This window comes from Falco cherrug, chromosome 7 (assembly GCF_023634085.1).
Source record: "Falco cherrug isolate bFalChe1 chromosome 7, bFalChe1.pri, whole genome shotgun sequence".
Classification (NCBI taxonomy): domain Eukaryota; kingdom Metazoa; phylum Chordata; class Aves; order Falconiformes; family Falconidae; genus Falco; species Falco cherrug.
In genome coordinates, this window is record NC_073703.1 from 17,616,394 (window position 1) to 17,633,978 (window position 17,585).

The 17,585-nt window shown below is 35.9% G+C and overlaps 1 protein-coding gene across 2 annotated transcripts in view; it reads left to right on the top strand.

The window, feature by feature from the left end:
- Nucleotides 1-17,585, top strand: part of UNC13C (unc-13 homolog C) — a 178,470-nt gene that overhangs the window by 35,055 nt on the left and 125,830 nt on the right. For both annotated transcript variants that reach the window (XM_027800121.2, XM_027800123.2), the window contains exons 4-6: nt 1,732-1,810; nt 10,007-10,078; nt 16,095-16,314. In XM_027800121.2, the coding sequence (XP_027655922.2) occupies nt 1,732-1,810; nt 10,007-10,078; nt 16,095-16,314 (371 nt within the window). The remainder of the gene's footprint in view (nt 1-1,731; nt 1,811-10,006; nt 10,079-16,094; nt 16,315-17,585) is intronic.

Genomic DNA, 17,585 nt, shown 5'->3' on the forward strand with positions numbered 1-17,585 from the left:
GGAAATAAAATTTGCTTTCCTACCAGCTTTACTCCTTCTGGCTATGTGAAACTAATTTTTGCTTTGCAAAATGTTAATGAAATGTGATTTATTTTATTTTTTTTTAACAAATGGGGAAAATTATACAATTTCTGGAAAAAACTTTAATAGTTATAATTCATTAGGGAAAAAATAGCATTTTCATCATCTAAATTTAGCATCACATGAAAAAGAATATTGAGTTATTAAGACAGGAAGGATCTTTGAAGTCTAAATGGTTGTTGGTGTTGGGAGAGTTGGGCATGGGGCTTTTAGAATTTAATCTCAATTCGATTTAAAGTTGTGGAGAAAGATTCTTGACTTTGTTAAACCCATCCATTTTGGGCATTGAATCTTGTGTATATCAGTGTACACACTGGAAGATCTTTATCAAGGTCTTTGCAGGTATGTTGTATTACAAGATTAAAAGAATGTGTAGGTGATTCTGAAGGGTATACAGTTGGACTTGATGATCTAAAAGGTCTTTTCCAACCTTAATGATTCTATTAATGTATTTCACCTCTCTTTATTTATAGTTCTGATTGATGGGTTCTGTTGGCTTGTGTTGATTCATCTTGCAGATATTGGCACTGGAGATATAGAGTCTGTCCCCGAACTGCCTACAGTCTGGTATATTAGCATAGCCCAGCACTGATTTCAGTTTATATCAATATGCTAGGCTGCAAATTGTAACAGCTGAGGTGTATGATTTATAATTCCTTTTGGATCTAGCTGCAACTATGGAACTCTGTAACATCTATATCCAACAGGAATCATCAGCCAGAGTCTTGGCTTAAATAAATATAGAATTTGTCAACTCTACTGTTGGTGGGGGGTTATAATTCGCAAGTCAGCAAAGGAGTGTTTGGAACAGTACGGACCCTTCAAAGCAAGTGAAAATTCTGTCACTAATTTCAGTTGAATCACTTTTCACCCAATAATTGTGATGCATATAAAGAAAGCCAGGGCTTTCAGATGATAAACTCTTTGCTGTGACATGTACTTTTATACACAGAGATAGAAATAGAACAACTAAAAAGGGTATTTCAGAGAAGTGCTGAACGAGGAGCATGGAGGGGAAAATGTTGGGTCTGGAAAAATACGGTATCCTAGCTTCTCTGAGAATCTCAGAGTATCTCTGAATTAGATTTGGCAAGGTATATAGCAATCTTCCAACATCTACTGTGGAAAAAGTTCAGGAGCATAATACCTTTGTTACCTTTTCTGAAGAGTCAGGGATGATAAGGCAGGTTGTTCCTGGATCAGTGTGTATTCTTTTAAATCCTGTTGGTGTGTCAGCTTTTCATTCTTCGAAGTGGCTCCAAGTTTATGACAGCAATGATATCCTGTACAATGTTGAGCTCCATCTCAGCTATCAGATATACAAGTCCTTTTGATGGAAAGCTGCTGTTAAAACGTCTAAATCCATGGTAAACAACTTTAGGAGGTATTAAACGGTCTTTCAGCTGCTCTTTGCTTTGGGTGAATGTTAGGAGAAAAAAACAGCCACACCGAGAACACTCTCATTATTTTTTCCTAAGAATTGGAACACTTAACTTCTTTAGCTGATAACTGCTAATTTTTATTTTAATTATAAATATAGATATTTTAAGTATTTTATTTTCATATATATATATAATTATAATGCATTCTTAAGGATGCAAACTTGTAAGCTCCAGGTTTTTATTTTGTTCTTTGATTTTTCACCTACAGTGCTGGCCGTGGGCTGTATGGAATTGATAGTATGCCAGACCTGCGTAGAAAGAAATCTTTTCCCATTGTTCGAGATGTGGTAAGTAACTTCTGATGCTATCAAACTGTTGATTCATTTGTCAGTTGTCTAGGACTTTCGTGTAATTACTATTGTGCATGTGAGTGATAGTTTGTCAACAACTGTTTCATGGAAAAAAGGTATCTTGAGACAATGGGTTGAGGCCAGTAAAAGTCAATGATGCAGTTGTTACAATGCACTAGATAAGTCTGGGTATCTCATCAAATATTTAGATATTACTTGTTAATCAAGTAATGTGCGTTTTGTACAATCAACTATTCATTTTCGTGTTGAATTAGTTTATGAAGACAGCTGTTATTGAGTGCTTGGGATACTGATTGACTTGATTTATTACAATACTGTGAGAGGAAGAAAGTTCCTTTTAAAAAGCAACTCTGTTTCAGTATGAATGTTTTAAAGATTTATGCATACTTTTGATACAAGATGAGGTATGTTATTTTAACAGTTATTGTAGAAAATAATAATCTAGGCAAATCAATTTCAGAAAGATGAACAGAATTGCAGTTCCTTTGAGATTTATTCTGACTTCTAGTCTAAACAAGATTAAGTAGAATCTCTCTGCTCTGAAGAATTTCAAGGGCCATTCACATTTCTGTTTTTCTTTTACTGACACACAGAATTCATAATTTGATAAAATACATACTTACTCTCTGGGTGGTGGTGAGCCTACAAACCAATTTCTCATTGTAAGGAAATTTATAAGGAGTCAGCCAAAGTAAATTATTACTATAGATATCTTTAAAAGATCAATCTTTGTGAAATTATTGCTCAACATATTCTTAGGTACTCTGTTCAGTTCCTTTACAGCGATATACCATACTATCTGAAGGGTCACAAACAGAAAGCACAGCAACCATTTTAGAATATAATTTGTTCTGAAATTAATGAAAAATTGCAATTCATGACATAGTAGAGCCTGTATTCACTGAAACCATCTTTTTATAGTAGACATTTCACTTTAAGTTGTATTATACATGAGTACAGTTGACAGCTGCCTTATGATGCTTTCATGCATAGTAAATAGCGCTTTGTTTTATTCATAACTGTTGGAACTGTTTACAGATAGGCATAGCTCTGAACAAGTTAAGACATCAAAATCTAAATATTAACTATTAACTTTGAAAAACATAATATTTATCAAATAAAAAAAAAAAATCACATTTTGAATGGTGGAATAAAACTTTTATTTTATTATTCTAATATGTTTATGATTACCATGTTATGATTACTACTTTAATGTCCAGTTGTTGAAGGATAACTTTTCCTGAATGAATTCTACCTTTAGAAGTTTAAGTTGCAGAGTTTTAAAACTGAAATTTATTCCGGAATTTAATCATTATGGACTTAGAGTATAGCACTTAACTAAATGTTCTTTAAAATAGTAAATTATATAACAATTCAATTCTGCAGTTGTAGATCTTCAGCTGGTAATTTTTTTTTTTAATTTAAGAGGAACTTATTTCAGACTTAGTGTAGGTCATCTTCTATGAGACATTATTTGTGTTTGAAGGTATGTGCATTTCAAGCAGTCACCTGTGAGCTCTGAACTTATAATAGATCGACTCCAAACCATCTCATTTAAATCAGTAACTTAATTCTCAAGTCCTTGTAAGATCTAATACATAATAAATTATCTTTTTATATGTTTACTTATATGGCTGTTTCAGAAAAATTGAAATAATATTGCTGTAATTGAGTGCTAGACTCTTTCTGACACTGATTGAAATAAATATAATTTTATATTTCTTTTTTGTTGCAACAAATCTGACAAATTATTAATATTCTTTATAATTTCTTTCCTATCTTGGCTGGATTTTTCAGGCTATGGTAAGTGCTTTTATACTGATAAATGTTCTAAAATTGTCGTAATAACTCTTAGGGCATTTGTGAATGTCATAATTTATGATGATCTTTTATTTGAAAAATAGAAAAACTATTTTATCACCAAGAATTTTATCCTAAGTGAAGTTGTGTCTTATGTGAATGTCTTATTCTCTGCATCATTTATAGCAGAAATGTTAGGAGAAGTTTATGTTAGAAATTTATCTGTGTATTCCAAAATCCTTTCTAATGATACGAGCAGATTGTTTAGCACCCAGTTGCAGTGCTTCCCCTGTGGAACAGCCTTAGATACCTAGATAAAGAGTTGAAAGTGCTCCCTGCTTTTAAATCTTCTTGTATCAATCAACAAAAGTTTTGATCTCTTTTGTAAAAGGTGAATTTCCCAAAGCAAAAAAACGAATCTCAGGTATGATAGTGTACTTTCTGATAAGTAGATTAATGACTCATGGAAATATTTTTCTTTTTCCACTAACTCTGGCACTTGTAAAGGCCCCTTCTTATTTTCGTAGTCCCTCTGAACTCCCGGTTTCTCTGCATTAGTTTTCATGCTTTCAGCATGGTACCTCAATGTAACGTTTATCAAAATGAAATACATAATCTTAAATTGGTATCTTTGACTCACATTTGTTTCCTTAAATTTACATTTTGAAAAATCCAGTTTTCAACAGAAGCCTTACTAGGGTTTTTTTCCTCCTAAATCTGTAAGTTTTTCCACTAATGGGTTGAGACGGCTTTTCCTGCTTGTTTTGGTTGGAGTCAGTAGCGAGGATAAGGCAGTCAAAATCCATTTCCAGGAACAGTTCTCCTTGCTGCAGTGATGAATTTCAGTATGGGTCATTATTAGAGTTCTAGTAGAATATATCTGCTATAGGAGGGAAAAATAACAGAAGGAGAAATGATCCTTCAAGTGCAGGAACAATACAGAGAGCTGTTAGAATAACAGTACAGGGAGCTTGAACAGACTTCTTCTTTAATGTGGAGCCAGAACGGAGTCGAGTTGCTGTAACTTCTACTTTTAAACAAACATGTTCTCTCTTTTATATCAGTTAGAGCTTTAATTTGGGGTGGAACTGCAGGCAGGGAGAGGGATAACAATAATTACAGTGGACATTAGAAGTGCTTAACTCCCGATGGCCAAGTAGGTGTGGTGATCTGCCCAGTCATAGACAAAGGTATTTAGCTCTGTTTTTTCCTCTCGTTATGCTTTAGTCTTTGCTTCTGTTAATGCAAGTCATCATTTCAAATGTTACGGAAACTCTCGAAAATTCCTGGTTTCATTTGATTTAAAGGTGACTTTATATTTTACAATCACTGTAATCAGGCAGATTGCTTCTTTTGGTCATTCAAGAATGTATACTTAGCTTTGTCATTTGATTATAAGAACGCAGGAATAATTTGTGAATCTTTGCTGCAGTTGTGAAGCAGTCTGCTTGCTTCGTACTGTTGAAGTGGACACACCATATGAGAAAACTGCCCATTTCATCTAAAACAGTAATGCACTGATACTTCTTTTTATGTAAATGTCTCCTCAACAAAAGCCTTTATAGAGGCTAGAGCTCGATTATGGTAGTTTGAACTCTTTTAAGATTGAAGACATCCATATAAATTGCAGTTGCCATATTCTTAGGTTTTGTACATCATCAGAGTAATCATTAGATAAAAGCCAAATATCTGGACTATTTTACATTAAACCTATTTGCACTCCATTTTCTTAACTTCTTTAATCATTAATAGAGAAATTGGCTTAAATATTTTAATGTTCATACATTAAATAGATAAACCATAAAAATAATCAAACAGTATTTGTATATTTGTGGGGGTTTTTAATTCAACTAAAAGGAAAACATAATAATATGATGATATTCCTCTATTTTACACCAGTGTGTTCCAAGAATTAAGAACTAGTTTTGGAGAGATTATGAAATTATTGATGGATTCGGGGTTTTTTTTGTTGTTTTCCATGCTATTTCTGACTAACCTTAATATTCAAGGTAAACTTAAAGGCTGGATGGGGCATGCTCTAGTCTCTTCTATGAAAACAAATATGAAGAAAAAGTACAATGGTATTACAGTGGTGGCCAGTAATGATCATGTCGTTCAGCTGAATTGCCGTTGCCTTTCTAAATCTGTTTTCTGGCCTTAATACTGCAGTTCTGTTGAACATTTCGGGATCAGACATCAAAATTTTAATAGAAAAATTATGGAAGGTGGGTAAGTAATTTTGGACAGTAGCTTGTTTCCTTTTGAGGGGGTTCTTCTTCCTTCCCCTCTGCCCCACCCCCCTCCCAAAACAGAGTGTAAGTCTGCCTTTCAAAATAATAATGTTAAGATCCCCAGAGTGATAAATTACCTGTAGTTGCTCAAAAATAAACAGTTCTGAAGTCGCACAACTTTTAAATGCACAAACCGGTATTTTTTTTGTCAGATTCACCTCTAGTGGGTAGCTTTTACAGTGCATTAAAAATATAACAGGATCGGTAAAGTGGTAACAAATATTTTGCCTTCAACTTTTTTTTTTTTTTCCCCTGGTGATAGCAGTCTATAGATTCTTGTAAAGAAAAAAACTGTGAAAGAAAAAAAGGTCAGGAAAACAGAAACCCTCTGTAAAAAATGAGGAATGAGTATTGCATGGCACAACCAGCACTCATGAACAGTTGCAAAACGTTAGCTTGACAGCTCCTTCCTCCCCGCTACTTCAGCTGCTCAAAACACAGCTTTCTTTTATTGCATTGTGGCAGGCAGCTCTTTCTTCACCCACATAATTTTCCATTTAATGTTTAATTGTAGCTTGAGTCCAATTCTCTTATGGTTACCACTTTTTTTGCTAGAATGACTTCCAGTTATATTAATTTATTTATTTAAGCTGCTAAGGCAAAATTGAAGGTGATGCATAAGACAGTGTAGACACAAGTTATTAGGGGCTCTAAAAGGACTTGAGCACCAAGGAAGCCAAGTTATTTTACATCATGTATCAGGAATTTGTTAAAACATTTAAAAATTAAATAGACAATGCTGTGCTTTATCATCTTCTCTTATTGGTTTTTTTGGGTTATTTTGTATAAATTTCTCCATATGTTTATGACACAATAGTAGCTGCATGGAGATCTTTAACCTCTGTAGGTCAAATTCCCATGTAAGGAAAGACATGAGGTAGTGTTTGAACTTCGCTTTGAGAGGGAGCAAGTGTAAACTGCTGAACAAGTCTTGTGTCCTGTTAAAAGACAGTATGGAAAGGCTTCAGGTTTCTGTTGCTCACTATGTTCTTTTGATGTTCTGGCAATTTGAACTTTCTTCATGGAGGCTCCAGATGATGACCTGCACTTACCTTTCTTCCCTGCTACTATTTAAAAACAGAAGGGAAGGAGGGGGAAAAATTGTCTTGCTACATTCATAACCTGTCACCTTATTTCCCATAAATGAGTCTGGCAGCACTTTTCCCTTTCTTTTTCCAAAATACTCATTCCTCCTTGCTTCTTTCCATTCTTAAGAACAGACACTATTCTCTGTGTGTTCAGTGCTTCAAGCTCTTGAATTATCACCAACTACAGTATTTCAGAAACATTTTATTTATGGGCTTTCTCTTGAAGATACCATTTATTCTGACAGTGAAACATAAATGGAAGTAATTCTTGTGAGTTCTTTCACTAAAACCCCTGTAAATTTAATCCCTAATGACTGCTAACTTTACTGGTTTATCACAAATCCCTCTAGGTATCACTTTCTCTTATTATCCTTTCAGCATGACAAACACTTTATTAAGAACAGCCTAATTATCTGTTTCCTATTAGACTTTGTTATTTTATATAGGTCACTGTACTATGATTTTAGACACACTTCTGATTAAGGAGCAAAAAGGTTAAGCTACGTGATTCTGGGAGTAGTCCGTGGGAGAATTGGGCCTCAAGAACACGTGACAGGGTCAGAATTTCTTCCCTAAATTTCCTTTTTCTCTCAGGAAATAGTTATCTGTTTATTGACTTATATTGATAGCATGAAATTGCAGTTCTCCTGCTGCCTCGTGTACTTTGATATGTTGCTGGAGGACAGAACACAGTAGGATTCACTGCCTTATATATGAGGTTAATGTTATTATTGCCCTTTGTATTCCTGCCCTGACAAGTAGTCCATATTGCTCTATAGCCTGAAATAGCTAGGATTGTGTATTTTAGACCTAAAAGGATCAAATCACTTTCTCTAAGTATAAGTGACATGAAGACTAGAGGTCAAAACTATACAATATACTGCAGGCAAGTAAATGTAAATGACTACTTTCCAAGACTTTGGGAAGAAATATGCTTCAAGAGGGATGAGAAGATGAGTGCTTTTAAAATTAATCTTTTTAAACATAACACTCTACCGATTATGAAAATTGTTTCTTTTCTTCTTAATGTTCCCAACACGTTTTTGCTTGTCACTTCTCACTTTGATGCATAGGTCCTGTAGCATTAGGTATTGTCACAAAAAGTTTGAAAAAGCAAAGCCTGGACACTGTTTCATCTTTCCTGTCACTTTGTCAATCTCACTGGTGCACACTAATTAATTTCTCATATTCACGGAAATAGAAGGGAAAGGTGGTCACAGAGAAGCAAACGATTATTTATTTATTAACAAAAAAGTGGCAAAACTGATAGCAAATTAATGGCATAGACTTGGTAAACTGCTCAAAGAAAAATGAAGGGGCGGGGGCGTCTTTGCATGCCATGGTAACTGTGGCAGGACAGTGATGAATCAAATCAAATATTTCTGTGCCGGGGATGACTTCTTACCCCCATAATTGGTTTCACAAGATTAATAATTTTGTGTCTGTCTGCAAGTTTAATTATCATCAAGGGAAATGTATTGAAAATTGAATGGGTACATTCTCAGGGGGAAGTGAACATTTAAAATTAAAATTAACAGTCTTAATATCTCTAAATAAAAAAAATCAATTTAAATTATGTCAGTATTTAAAAGTATAAAATGGGAAGGAACCAGAATTGTCTCACCATCCAAAGATTAATGATGCAATTCCTCTGCTGGTGTAAGCCTAAAATGCTTCTGACCCAATATATATTTCACAAAAATAAGAATGTCATATGCAAAATATCTTTGAAACTCTATAATGGTGGACTACAGAGACCCAGTTCATGGTAAGGTGAAAGTCTGTATCCTCGCAACAAAGGCAACAGACTTCTGGTTAGTGGGTGGTGTAATTGATCATCCTCCCACTGCTAGACTGAGAGCAGCAATGCGTGACAAAGCAGACGCTGGATTACGGAAGAACAGAGATAAAGCACAAGTATACAGGCACACTTGGGATGATTTAGACTAGGGGGAGGGATGCATAGGCCCAATTTTGCTGGTAAAATACAGTAGTATAGCAGTGTATGGTTAATATTTTGTACAGTGGAATAAATCTGACCTGTTTCTGTCAGGCGAAAAGGACTACCGATAGCAGAGGTGCTATTCAGAGTTGAAATATTATTTGGAAAACACGCAGAACTTGTTTCCTTGGGGTCTCTTTCCTTCTGATCACTATACTCTCTAATTCATTCTTAAGGACCCATTTAAATTACAGGGATATTGCAGTAAGGTAGATAAAATTTCCTTACTCTATATTAAAAATGTTTTATTTTGTGCGCTTTTGATGTACTATACTAGAGCAAATGGGGTGTAGTCTTCGAAACTGGGAGATGTTCCTATACCCATAACATCATGTGGGCAAAAGAGGACAGACTGAGGCAGAATTCCATCCTGGTTTCCTCCTTCCAAGAACCATTTTTTTTTTATTTCTCCATATAGCTATTCGTAGTATTGAATAAATATTGTATTTGTGGAAAAAAAATACTTTTAGGTTTCCCAAAGACTTTTTATTTAAGACAAGTAGCATTTTATCTACATACATACAGTTTAAAAGTGCTTAGTGATTTACAAAAAAATATCTGGACTGACAACTTGAACCATAAGACTATTGCAAAATGATCTCCCATGTTGCTGCAGGCACAGACAGCTCCCAAATTAGGGCAGGATGCCTATCCTTGTACCACATTAATTTGGTTGGCAAAGCGGAAAAACAGTGACAGCCTGTGATTTAAAAAAAATGAGTCATAAACCTCTGAATAACAGGTTTTATATTAGAAATGGCAGTTCAGCTGGGCACTGCTGAAATAAACAGTAATGATGATAGAAATCATGCTTGCGTTATGTACTGAAACCTTAAAAGTTGTGTGCTGCAAACATTAACTAAAAGGTTTTGTAAGTCTTACAGTTTTGCTTAAATTCAATAGCATAGTCAAGTACTTCTTGCCTTCCATTAAATTAAACAACTGGAGTTACCAGTATAATTTTTAACAGTTTCGCATTTGCTTTAAACAGACACTTGCAGCCCGAAAATCTGGTATTTCCATGGCCATGCTCATCCGGACCTCCATAAACAATGATGAAATGGTGAGTGTTTTCAATGGCAGGTTTAAGTCATTTAAATAATGTAGAAATTTTTGTTCAAAACTCTTCAGAAATTATTTCAGCCTTCGACACTCCAAACTGGATAAAACTGAGTGTACAAGCATTCCATTTATTGTGTAGCCACTTTCAGGGATCTTGAGCAAAATTTGCTGCATGGTTCACAGTGACAAGACCAGGTTTGCTTCTGCTGACTCATATCAATGATGGTCAGAAGAGACTAAGCAAGAAATTTCTGTTTTACAAAGTAGTTGCTTGGGGAAATGTTTTGTTTTAAATAGTCCAGCTGCACCATGCTTTACCTGCAGTCTTTCAGCATCCTGAAGTTTCTCTTCACATCGTGAGTACAATTAGAATGACAGGACTCTGCAGTAAGATTTCTGTGTGATTATTATTTTTTTCCCCAGTTCTTATAGGTGGTCAGGCATTATTTGATTTTGTAAATGTAACTGCTGCTAAATAACAATGTGATTCTAGATAAGGAAATATTTAATTCATACAAGAAGTGCCCAGAAGAACCTTTTGAAAAAAAATTGTATTCTTACAGCTAGTAAAACCTCTGTGTTGTGGTTTTCCCTTATTGACTTAACATATTCTGCAAAAGACATTAATTTTAAACAAAAACACAACAGGTGCCATTTTCTTCAGGGATACTTAAAGTGTGATGCAAGCAGATTTACACGGCTGAACTAAGCAAAAGCACAAATTTGAAGGAATAAAGGCCTCTTTCATGTTCCTTAAATTGCTAGTGAAACATAGCCTTCTAGAATGTATCCTAAATTGAAAGAAATGAAGTGTTGAATTTTTCTTACACTGTTGCTAAGAACTGGAAGAGCAGAATATATTGACAGATATTCTGGAAACTGAAACCCATAGCACAAGTATACACACGTCCATTACTGTTCTCTGATTTATTGTGAACTTTCTGTGTTTATATGGTGATCCTAAAGGAGCAGTTAGGTAGTGCTCAGAGGTGAATTGATGAGTAGGAAACAGCTGGTGTTTGAAATGATCTTTCAGTAGGAGCAGTAGGTATTTAGTTCTGCTATCTCAAAATAGCAACAAAGGTTGATAAAGTAGAGAAGAACTATGGAATCTTAAAAAGAAGTTAAAAGCTGCGGGAAAATTATTGAGAATGAAATTATGCCATGCAAGTGATACAAAATAAAGACTTTTTCCATCAATGTTACAGCTGCTACAAAAATATCTTAGTTCAGTAAAAGACCCTAAGATACTCCATATCTTTATTAAAAGATGTCTTCTAAACAAATCCAGTGATGAGTGACATTCCTCAGGGGTCAGTACTGGGACCAGTGCCGTTTGTCAATGACAATCTTTGTCAAAAAGACAAAAAAAACACCAAAACCCAGCAATCTTTGTCAATGACATGGACAGTGGGATTGAGTGCACCTTCAGTAAGTTTGCCAACACTAAGCTGTGTGATGTGGTTGACATGCTGGAGGGCAGGGATGCCATCCAGTGGGACCTTGACAGGCTTGAGAGGTGGGCCTGTGCAAACCTCATGAAGTTCAACGAGACCAAGTGCGAGGTCCTGCATGTGGGTCAGGGGAGTCCCAAGCACAAATACAGGCAGAGAATGAATTGAGAGCGGCCCTGAGGAGAAGGACTTGGGGGTGCTGGTAGATGTGAAGCTCAACATGGCCCAGCAATGTGCGCTCACAGCCCAGAAAGCCAGCCCTATCCCGGGCTGCATCACAAGAAGTGTGACCAGCAAGTCGGGGGGGGGGGGGGATTCTGCCCCTCCACTCCGCTCTCGTGAGACCCCACCTGCAGCGCTGCATCCAGCCCTGGGCCCCCAACTTAAGGAGGACATGAACCTGTTGGAACAAGTCCAGAGGAAGCCACGAAGAAAATCAGAGCGCTGGAGCACCTCTCCTGTGAAGATGGGCTGAGAGAGTTGAGGTTGTTCAGCCTGGAGAAGACAAGGTGCCAGGGCACCTTATAGCACCTGCCAGTAAAGGGGACCTATAGGAAAGCTGGAGAGGGACTTTTTACAAGGGCACGTAGTAATCAGACAAGGGGTAATGGCTTTAAGCTGAAAGAGGGTACATTTAGATTAGACATTAGGAAGAAATTCTTCACTGTGAGGGTGGTGAGGCACAGGACCAGGTTGCCCAGAGATGCTGTGGATGCCCCATCCCTGGAAGTGTTCAAGGCCAGGTTGAACAGGTCTTTGAGCAACCTGTTCTGGTGGAAGATGTCCCTGCTCATGGCAGGGGAGTTGGAACTAGGTAATATTTAAAGTCCCTTCCAACCCAAACCGTTCTTGTGACACTAGGAAAACCACTTACAAGTATTACCACCTTTTATGACAACAAATACAGTTACATGCCTCCCCTCGTGCAAAAAACTACCAGACTGACTTTGGAAGGCTAAAGGTGCAAGTTTTGGAGATAATATTAGTTGCCAACTAATTCAGTACAAGAAAGAATAATTAGGACTACACTTATAGATTCTGACTTAAGTGATACTGTTCAGGAGGAAAAAAGAAGACAGCAGATCCCAATGGAGAGCTTAGTGCAATCATTTCTCAATGCTTGCTGTCAATCAGGAGAGAATATTGAACTCTGATTCAGGAGGAAAGGGAAAAATAAGTTGGATGTATTTTTATGCCATTATGCTTTTTGGCCTCAGTTTGAACGAGGACATATGAAAAATTGTGTACTAGAAATAGGTATTTCTTAATAAATTCTTAAATAAAGACAAAAGTCTGAAGGCAGACAACAAATAAAATTTAGATACATAAAAGCTTATTTGATTAGAAAATGAAAAAAGCTAATTCAGAGAAGAGGTGACTAAGAGAAGCCTGTTGTATGCCAGCCCTTACTAAACATACTAAAAAGAAGCGGATACTCTTTTGAAAATAAATGTAATGGTACAGCCAGTAAAACTACTTGCAAGATATTTAAAACAAGTAAAAAGTAATACTTTTCTACTTGGTCTGTAAGTAGCCAGCAGAACTTAATGCCCTAAGGCACCATTAAGACTGGGTAGAGCAACATTTGAAAACAAAAAGAACAGACATTTTCAGGCATAAAAGAACTCTCTGGATACTCTCCACAAAACCAGATGAAGTGCAGACACTGGCGAGAGTTAAGGAAGAAAATCCCCTTTGGGCAAGTTATTCCTCCGATTAAGGCTTTTCTGGTTTTTACTCTCCCTCAGCTTTTTCTGGAGGGAATATTAGTGGCTCTGATGGAAGCAGGTTAGAATCAGTACTGAAATTCTTTGAACTAATGCCTTTTATTAAAAAATTAAATGCCACTTACTCAAACAATTAAAACCTGGAGTTAAATGATTTGAGCTTTGCCACTTGACATTGTTATCCTGGTATAACACATTCATGACACAAAAAGTTTTTATGTTCTCAGGCACCGATCCAAAGACATTTTAAGCAGTGTCAAATTATTAACTTCAGTGATGCTTAAACGTATGCTTTCAATTCAGCATTCATTTAATTGCTTTGCTGAACAAAGAGATGCAAGTTTGTGAAGAAAATACATCAAAGATACTGAAGAAGTATATGTGACAGGAATAAACTTCACTTTGGAGGATAAGCAGATAACTAAATAAACCTATATATTAACAGTGCTAAATGTTATGCCCAGAGCTCAGTAAATGCATATAATAGATACATTTAAAGAGAGAAGAGTATTAGTAATGAAAGCCTCTAGACAGTAAGATAAATTTCTTCTTTACAATTGTAGTTTTCTTTATTAACAACAGGGGAAAGATCATGTTCAGCAGCAAAACTGATCTACAAATTATGTCTTTCAGCTGAAAACTTCATTTACCCTCAGATGTTTTTTTCAAGGCCTGTTGAGCTGTGCCATTTCAATACTTGCTGCCATTTCAGAAACAGACAAAAGTTACTGGCAAAATTCTAAAATTATTTATACGGTGAAAAAACATCAAAGCTGAACAGTATGAAAGGGTAAGATTTGTACAGATACTACTAGAGTTCAGGAGTGTGAGACTGTAGTCCGCAAAGGAATCTTCAAAAGACCTGGTGGTTTCTGAGAAAAATGATTCCTCAACAAGCTGCATAAATTCACTTTAGGTTGCTCTTGACATTTTCTTTCTGATCCCTGTAGCTGGTAAGTTGTGACATGGGAGGCAAGGGTGTGAGAAACACATCAGGATGACATTTGCCAAGTTAGGTGTCCATGACGAGCACAGTCCCTTTTAGGGTCTGCAAAATCAAACCAGTGCAGATGTTTGCTTGCTTTCAGGGGAGTTACTAAGTGGCTAATTGTGGAGGAAAGGCTAAGAAAGCACCCTGGAGAGCAATTCAATATTTGTATTAGTCTGTCCTGCTATATTCAGCTTTTTTTCTAAGTTTGGTTCTACAGTGTTCTCAGAGGTGCTAGGATCAAACGTCCATGAAGTGTCTGACCACATTTATTTGGCCAGGCTTCACAGGATGGATGTTGTTTTTAGCATGTAACTATGAACTTCAGTAAGAGCTGTGGGAGTACTTAATATTTGTTTCTATTTGTAGTGCCTGAACCTATGAATCAGTAGATTTGTGACTACATGGTAATAGTTTTCTGGGGTAGCAAAATTCCCTTAATTGATGACTCTGTGCAACATTATGCAGATATGCACACAAAAATATTCTATCAGACAATTTATTATTAGAAGAATATTTCATATGTTTGAGCGGAGATGCAGATAGATAAAACCAAGAGCATGTCAGCATGTTTTTAGGCTAATATCTTGCATTTGGCATATACTTACCACAATTGAATATTAAAATTACAGTAGTGTTAACAAATACTTAATGGAATAAGTTAGCCTTGCTTTCTATGCTATCTATAACTGTGGCGGTGATGCTAAAGCTGATATGGACAAACCACACAAATTCCAAAATGTTGTCCCCTAGTTTGAAGAGGTGGTAGGACGGACAGACTTTAAGAAATATCCCATTTCCTACTGTGCTACCTTTTTTAATATGGTTTCTTTGTGAAAAAATAATGTATTCATTTATAAGGGAATGGATCTAGAACTTCTAATACGTTTATGGCAGGCATGTGTGCAGTTACTGGGGAAAAAAAAACCCCAAACAAACAAAAAAAGACTGCCAAGGTTGTATTATTGTGTGGTGCTGAGTACGGCCTACAGGCTGCTGAGTATTTCTTGTTCCAAATAAAACAATAGGACTTATATCTGAATGCCTAAAAACAAAGCTTGAATAAACAAACCAGACCATTGTGGCCATCTAAGCCTGTGCTTTATACACAAAACTTCAGGGACTGCTTTGGTTTCACCTTATTAAGCACTAAGTAGCTAAGAGTCAGGTTGTTTGCAGTACTAATTAGTAAATAGCCAATAATTGTTCTGCTAGAACTAGTTATGTGTCCTAAGCTAAACGGTCCAAGAAATGGGCGTGGAACTTTAAGAGTATGGATCATTATTGTTTATAGCTAAAAAGCATCCTGGTGCTTAAAAAGGAAGTTGTGAGAATGTTATTATAGGGATACAGACAAAATGGAAACACAGAATTAGCCTGCATTTATTTGATGAGATTATATACACACAAAATATTAAAGAATAGTACTGTGTATAACTGAGGTTAATTTTGTGCAGTGTGTCTGAGTTCCTGTAGGAAGTATTTAAATATTCAGAAGTAATGTGTTAGGTAGTTACTTAAAATGCATCTGTGAGTGCAACACTTATGATTTTTTAAATTTCTGCCTCAAAATAGGAAAAACACATAGGACTCTGTTAACTGACTGACTTGATTCCAACTTAATTCTCCTGTTTCTGTAATCAGTGAAAATGTACATCCAGTTATTCTGTCTTCAAAGTGCAAGGCAAAATGAATAAATCAGTATTTTGCAAATTAGTTCATACTTCAATGCATACTCTGGTATTTTGCAACATTGTAAGTGTAATGACATATACTTTAGCCTCCAGTTCACTTGTATTAAGCAATACTTCAGCCAAAGTCTTGATTATTTTTTTTCTTACCCAACAGAAAATACATGTCTTCAAGAAGACGCTGCAGGCTTTGATCTATCCAATATCATCAACTACACCTCATAACTTTGAAGTTTGGACAGCTACAACTCCCACATACTGTTATGAATGTGAAGGTCTACTTTGGGGCATAGCTAGACAAGGCATGAGGTGCACCGAATGTGGTGTAAAATGTCATGAGAAGTGCCAAGATCTCCTAAACGCAGACTGTTTGCAGAGTGAGTATTTCCTGACAGCTAAAGCTTTGCAATACTTCACACCTTTTGATTTTGTGCACACACTCAGACATTTCCTGAAATGAAAGGCCAGATCATCCGTGAAGGCATGTTGATACTCATTGGCTGAGGAGCTAGCCAGAAAGTTCATTAAATACCTTCTGTTAATTCTGCTTTTGTCCTTGGAACTTGCCAAACGTTGCTGGTGAGTTACGAAATAATGCTTGGTAGCATGAGTGCATTATTTACTTTCCACTGCCTATGGCAACATCTAGAGTAATTTGTTACATGATGTAAACCCTCTTTGTTTTGTTTAACTCGTAACAAAAGAAATGTCAAAACAAAGATGAAAAAAAGTTCCTAATACTTATTATAGTCATATTAATGTGCTACAGAATAGACAAAAATATGAAACATTAAATAGGATCTTGTCCCTTCGAAATATCAAATCATGTATGTTTAAGGGAAAAAAAAAATTAGTTAGGAAGTCTTTTGTCTTTGCTTTTTCATTGGCCAAATTGATTCCAGCCACCATGCATTCCCCTCCAAAAATATCTGAGGTTGCAATATAAATACTACACGAGACTTGAAACAACAAAAAATTTAGACCTATAAACTTTCTGATATTTTGATTTTGGAATGGAAGGGGCTTTTACAACTCTGGAGTTCTTCCACATTGTTCACTGTTAATGTCTTGAGAGTTTACCTAGCTTCTACATGTAGAAAAAGTACACAGATATTCCAGTCAAATCTTCTTTCTTCCTTTTGTTCAGGGACTAATCACAATTTCCCAGAGCAGCTGACCCCGTGGAGCATAAATCAATGACAAATGTCTAAATCAAACTGCTTAACTGTGTTTAATTGTGATTCAACACTACGGTTGAAACTGGGCAGTGTTTGACAGCTAAGCTTTTGACAGTTTCACAAGTGAGAAAAGAATGTTTGCTTTGAAAATCTAATATTATAAAAGTATATTGTGCAGTGTTAATATGATTTCTGGTGGTGAGTTTTCAGAAGTTATAAAGAATATACTTGTAGCTTCTTCAATAAGTGCAAATAACTTCTTTTAACTGGACTGTAACAAAAGGAGGTATGCTTTCATCATTTCAGTTCCTCTTCACTCTTATTGAATAATTGTCCCATTTTGTTCTATGTATATTTTAAAACTAGCTAAAAAGAATTAATTGTACATCAGCCCATTGATCTCTCCAGTTTAGGTAGGCTTTTGACACCGTAGTTCTTCTGGGAATCACCAGGAATTACCTGGACTTAGA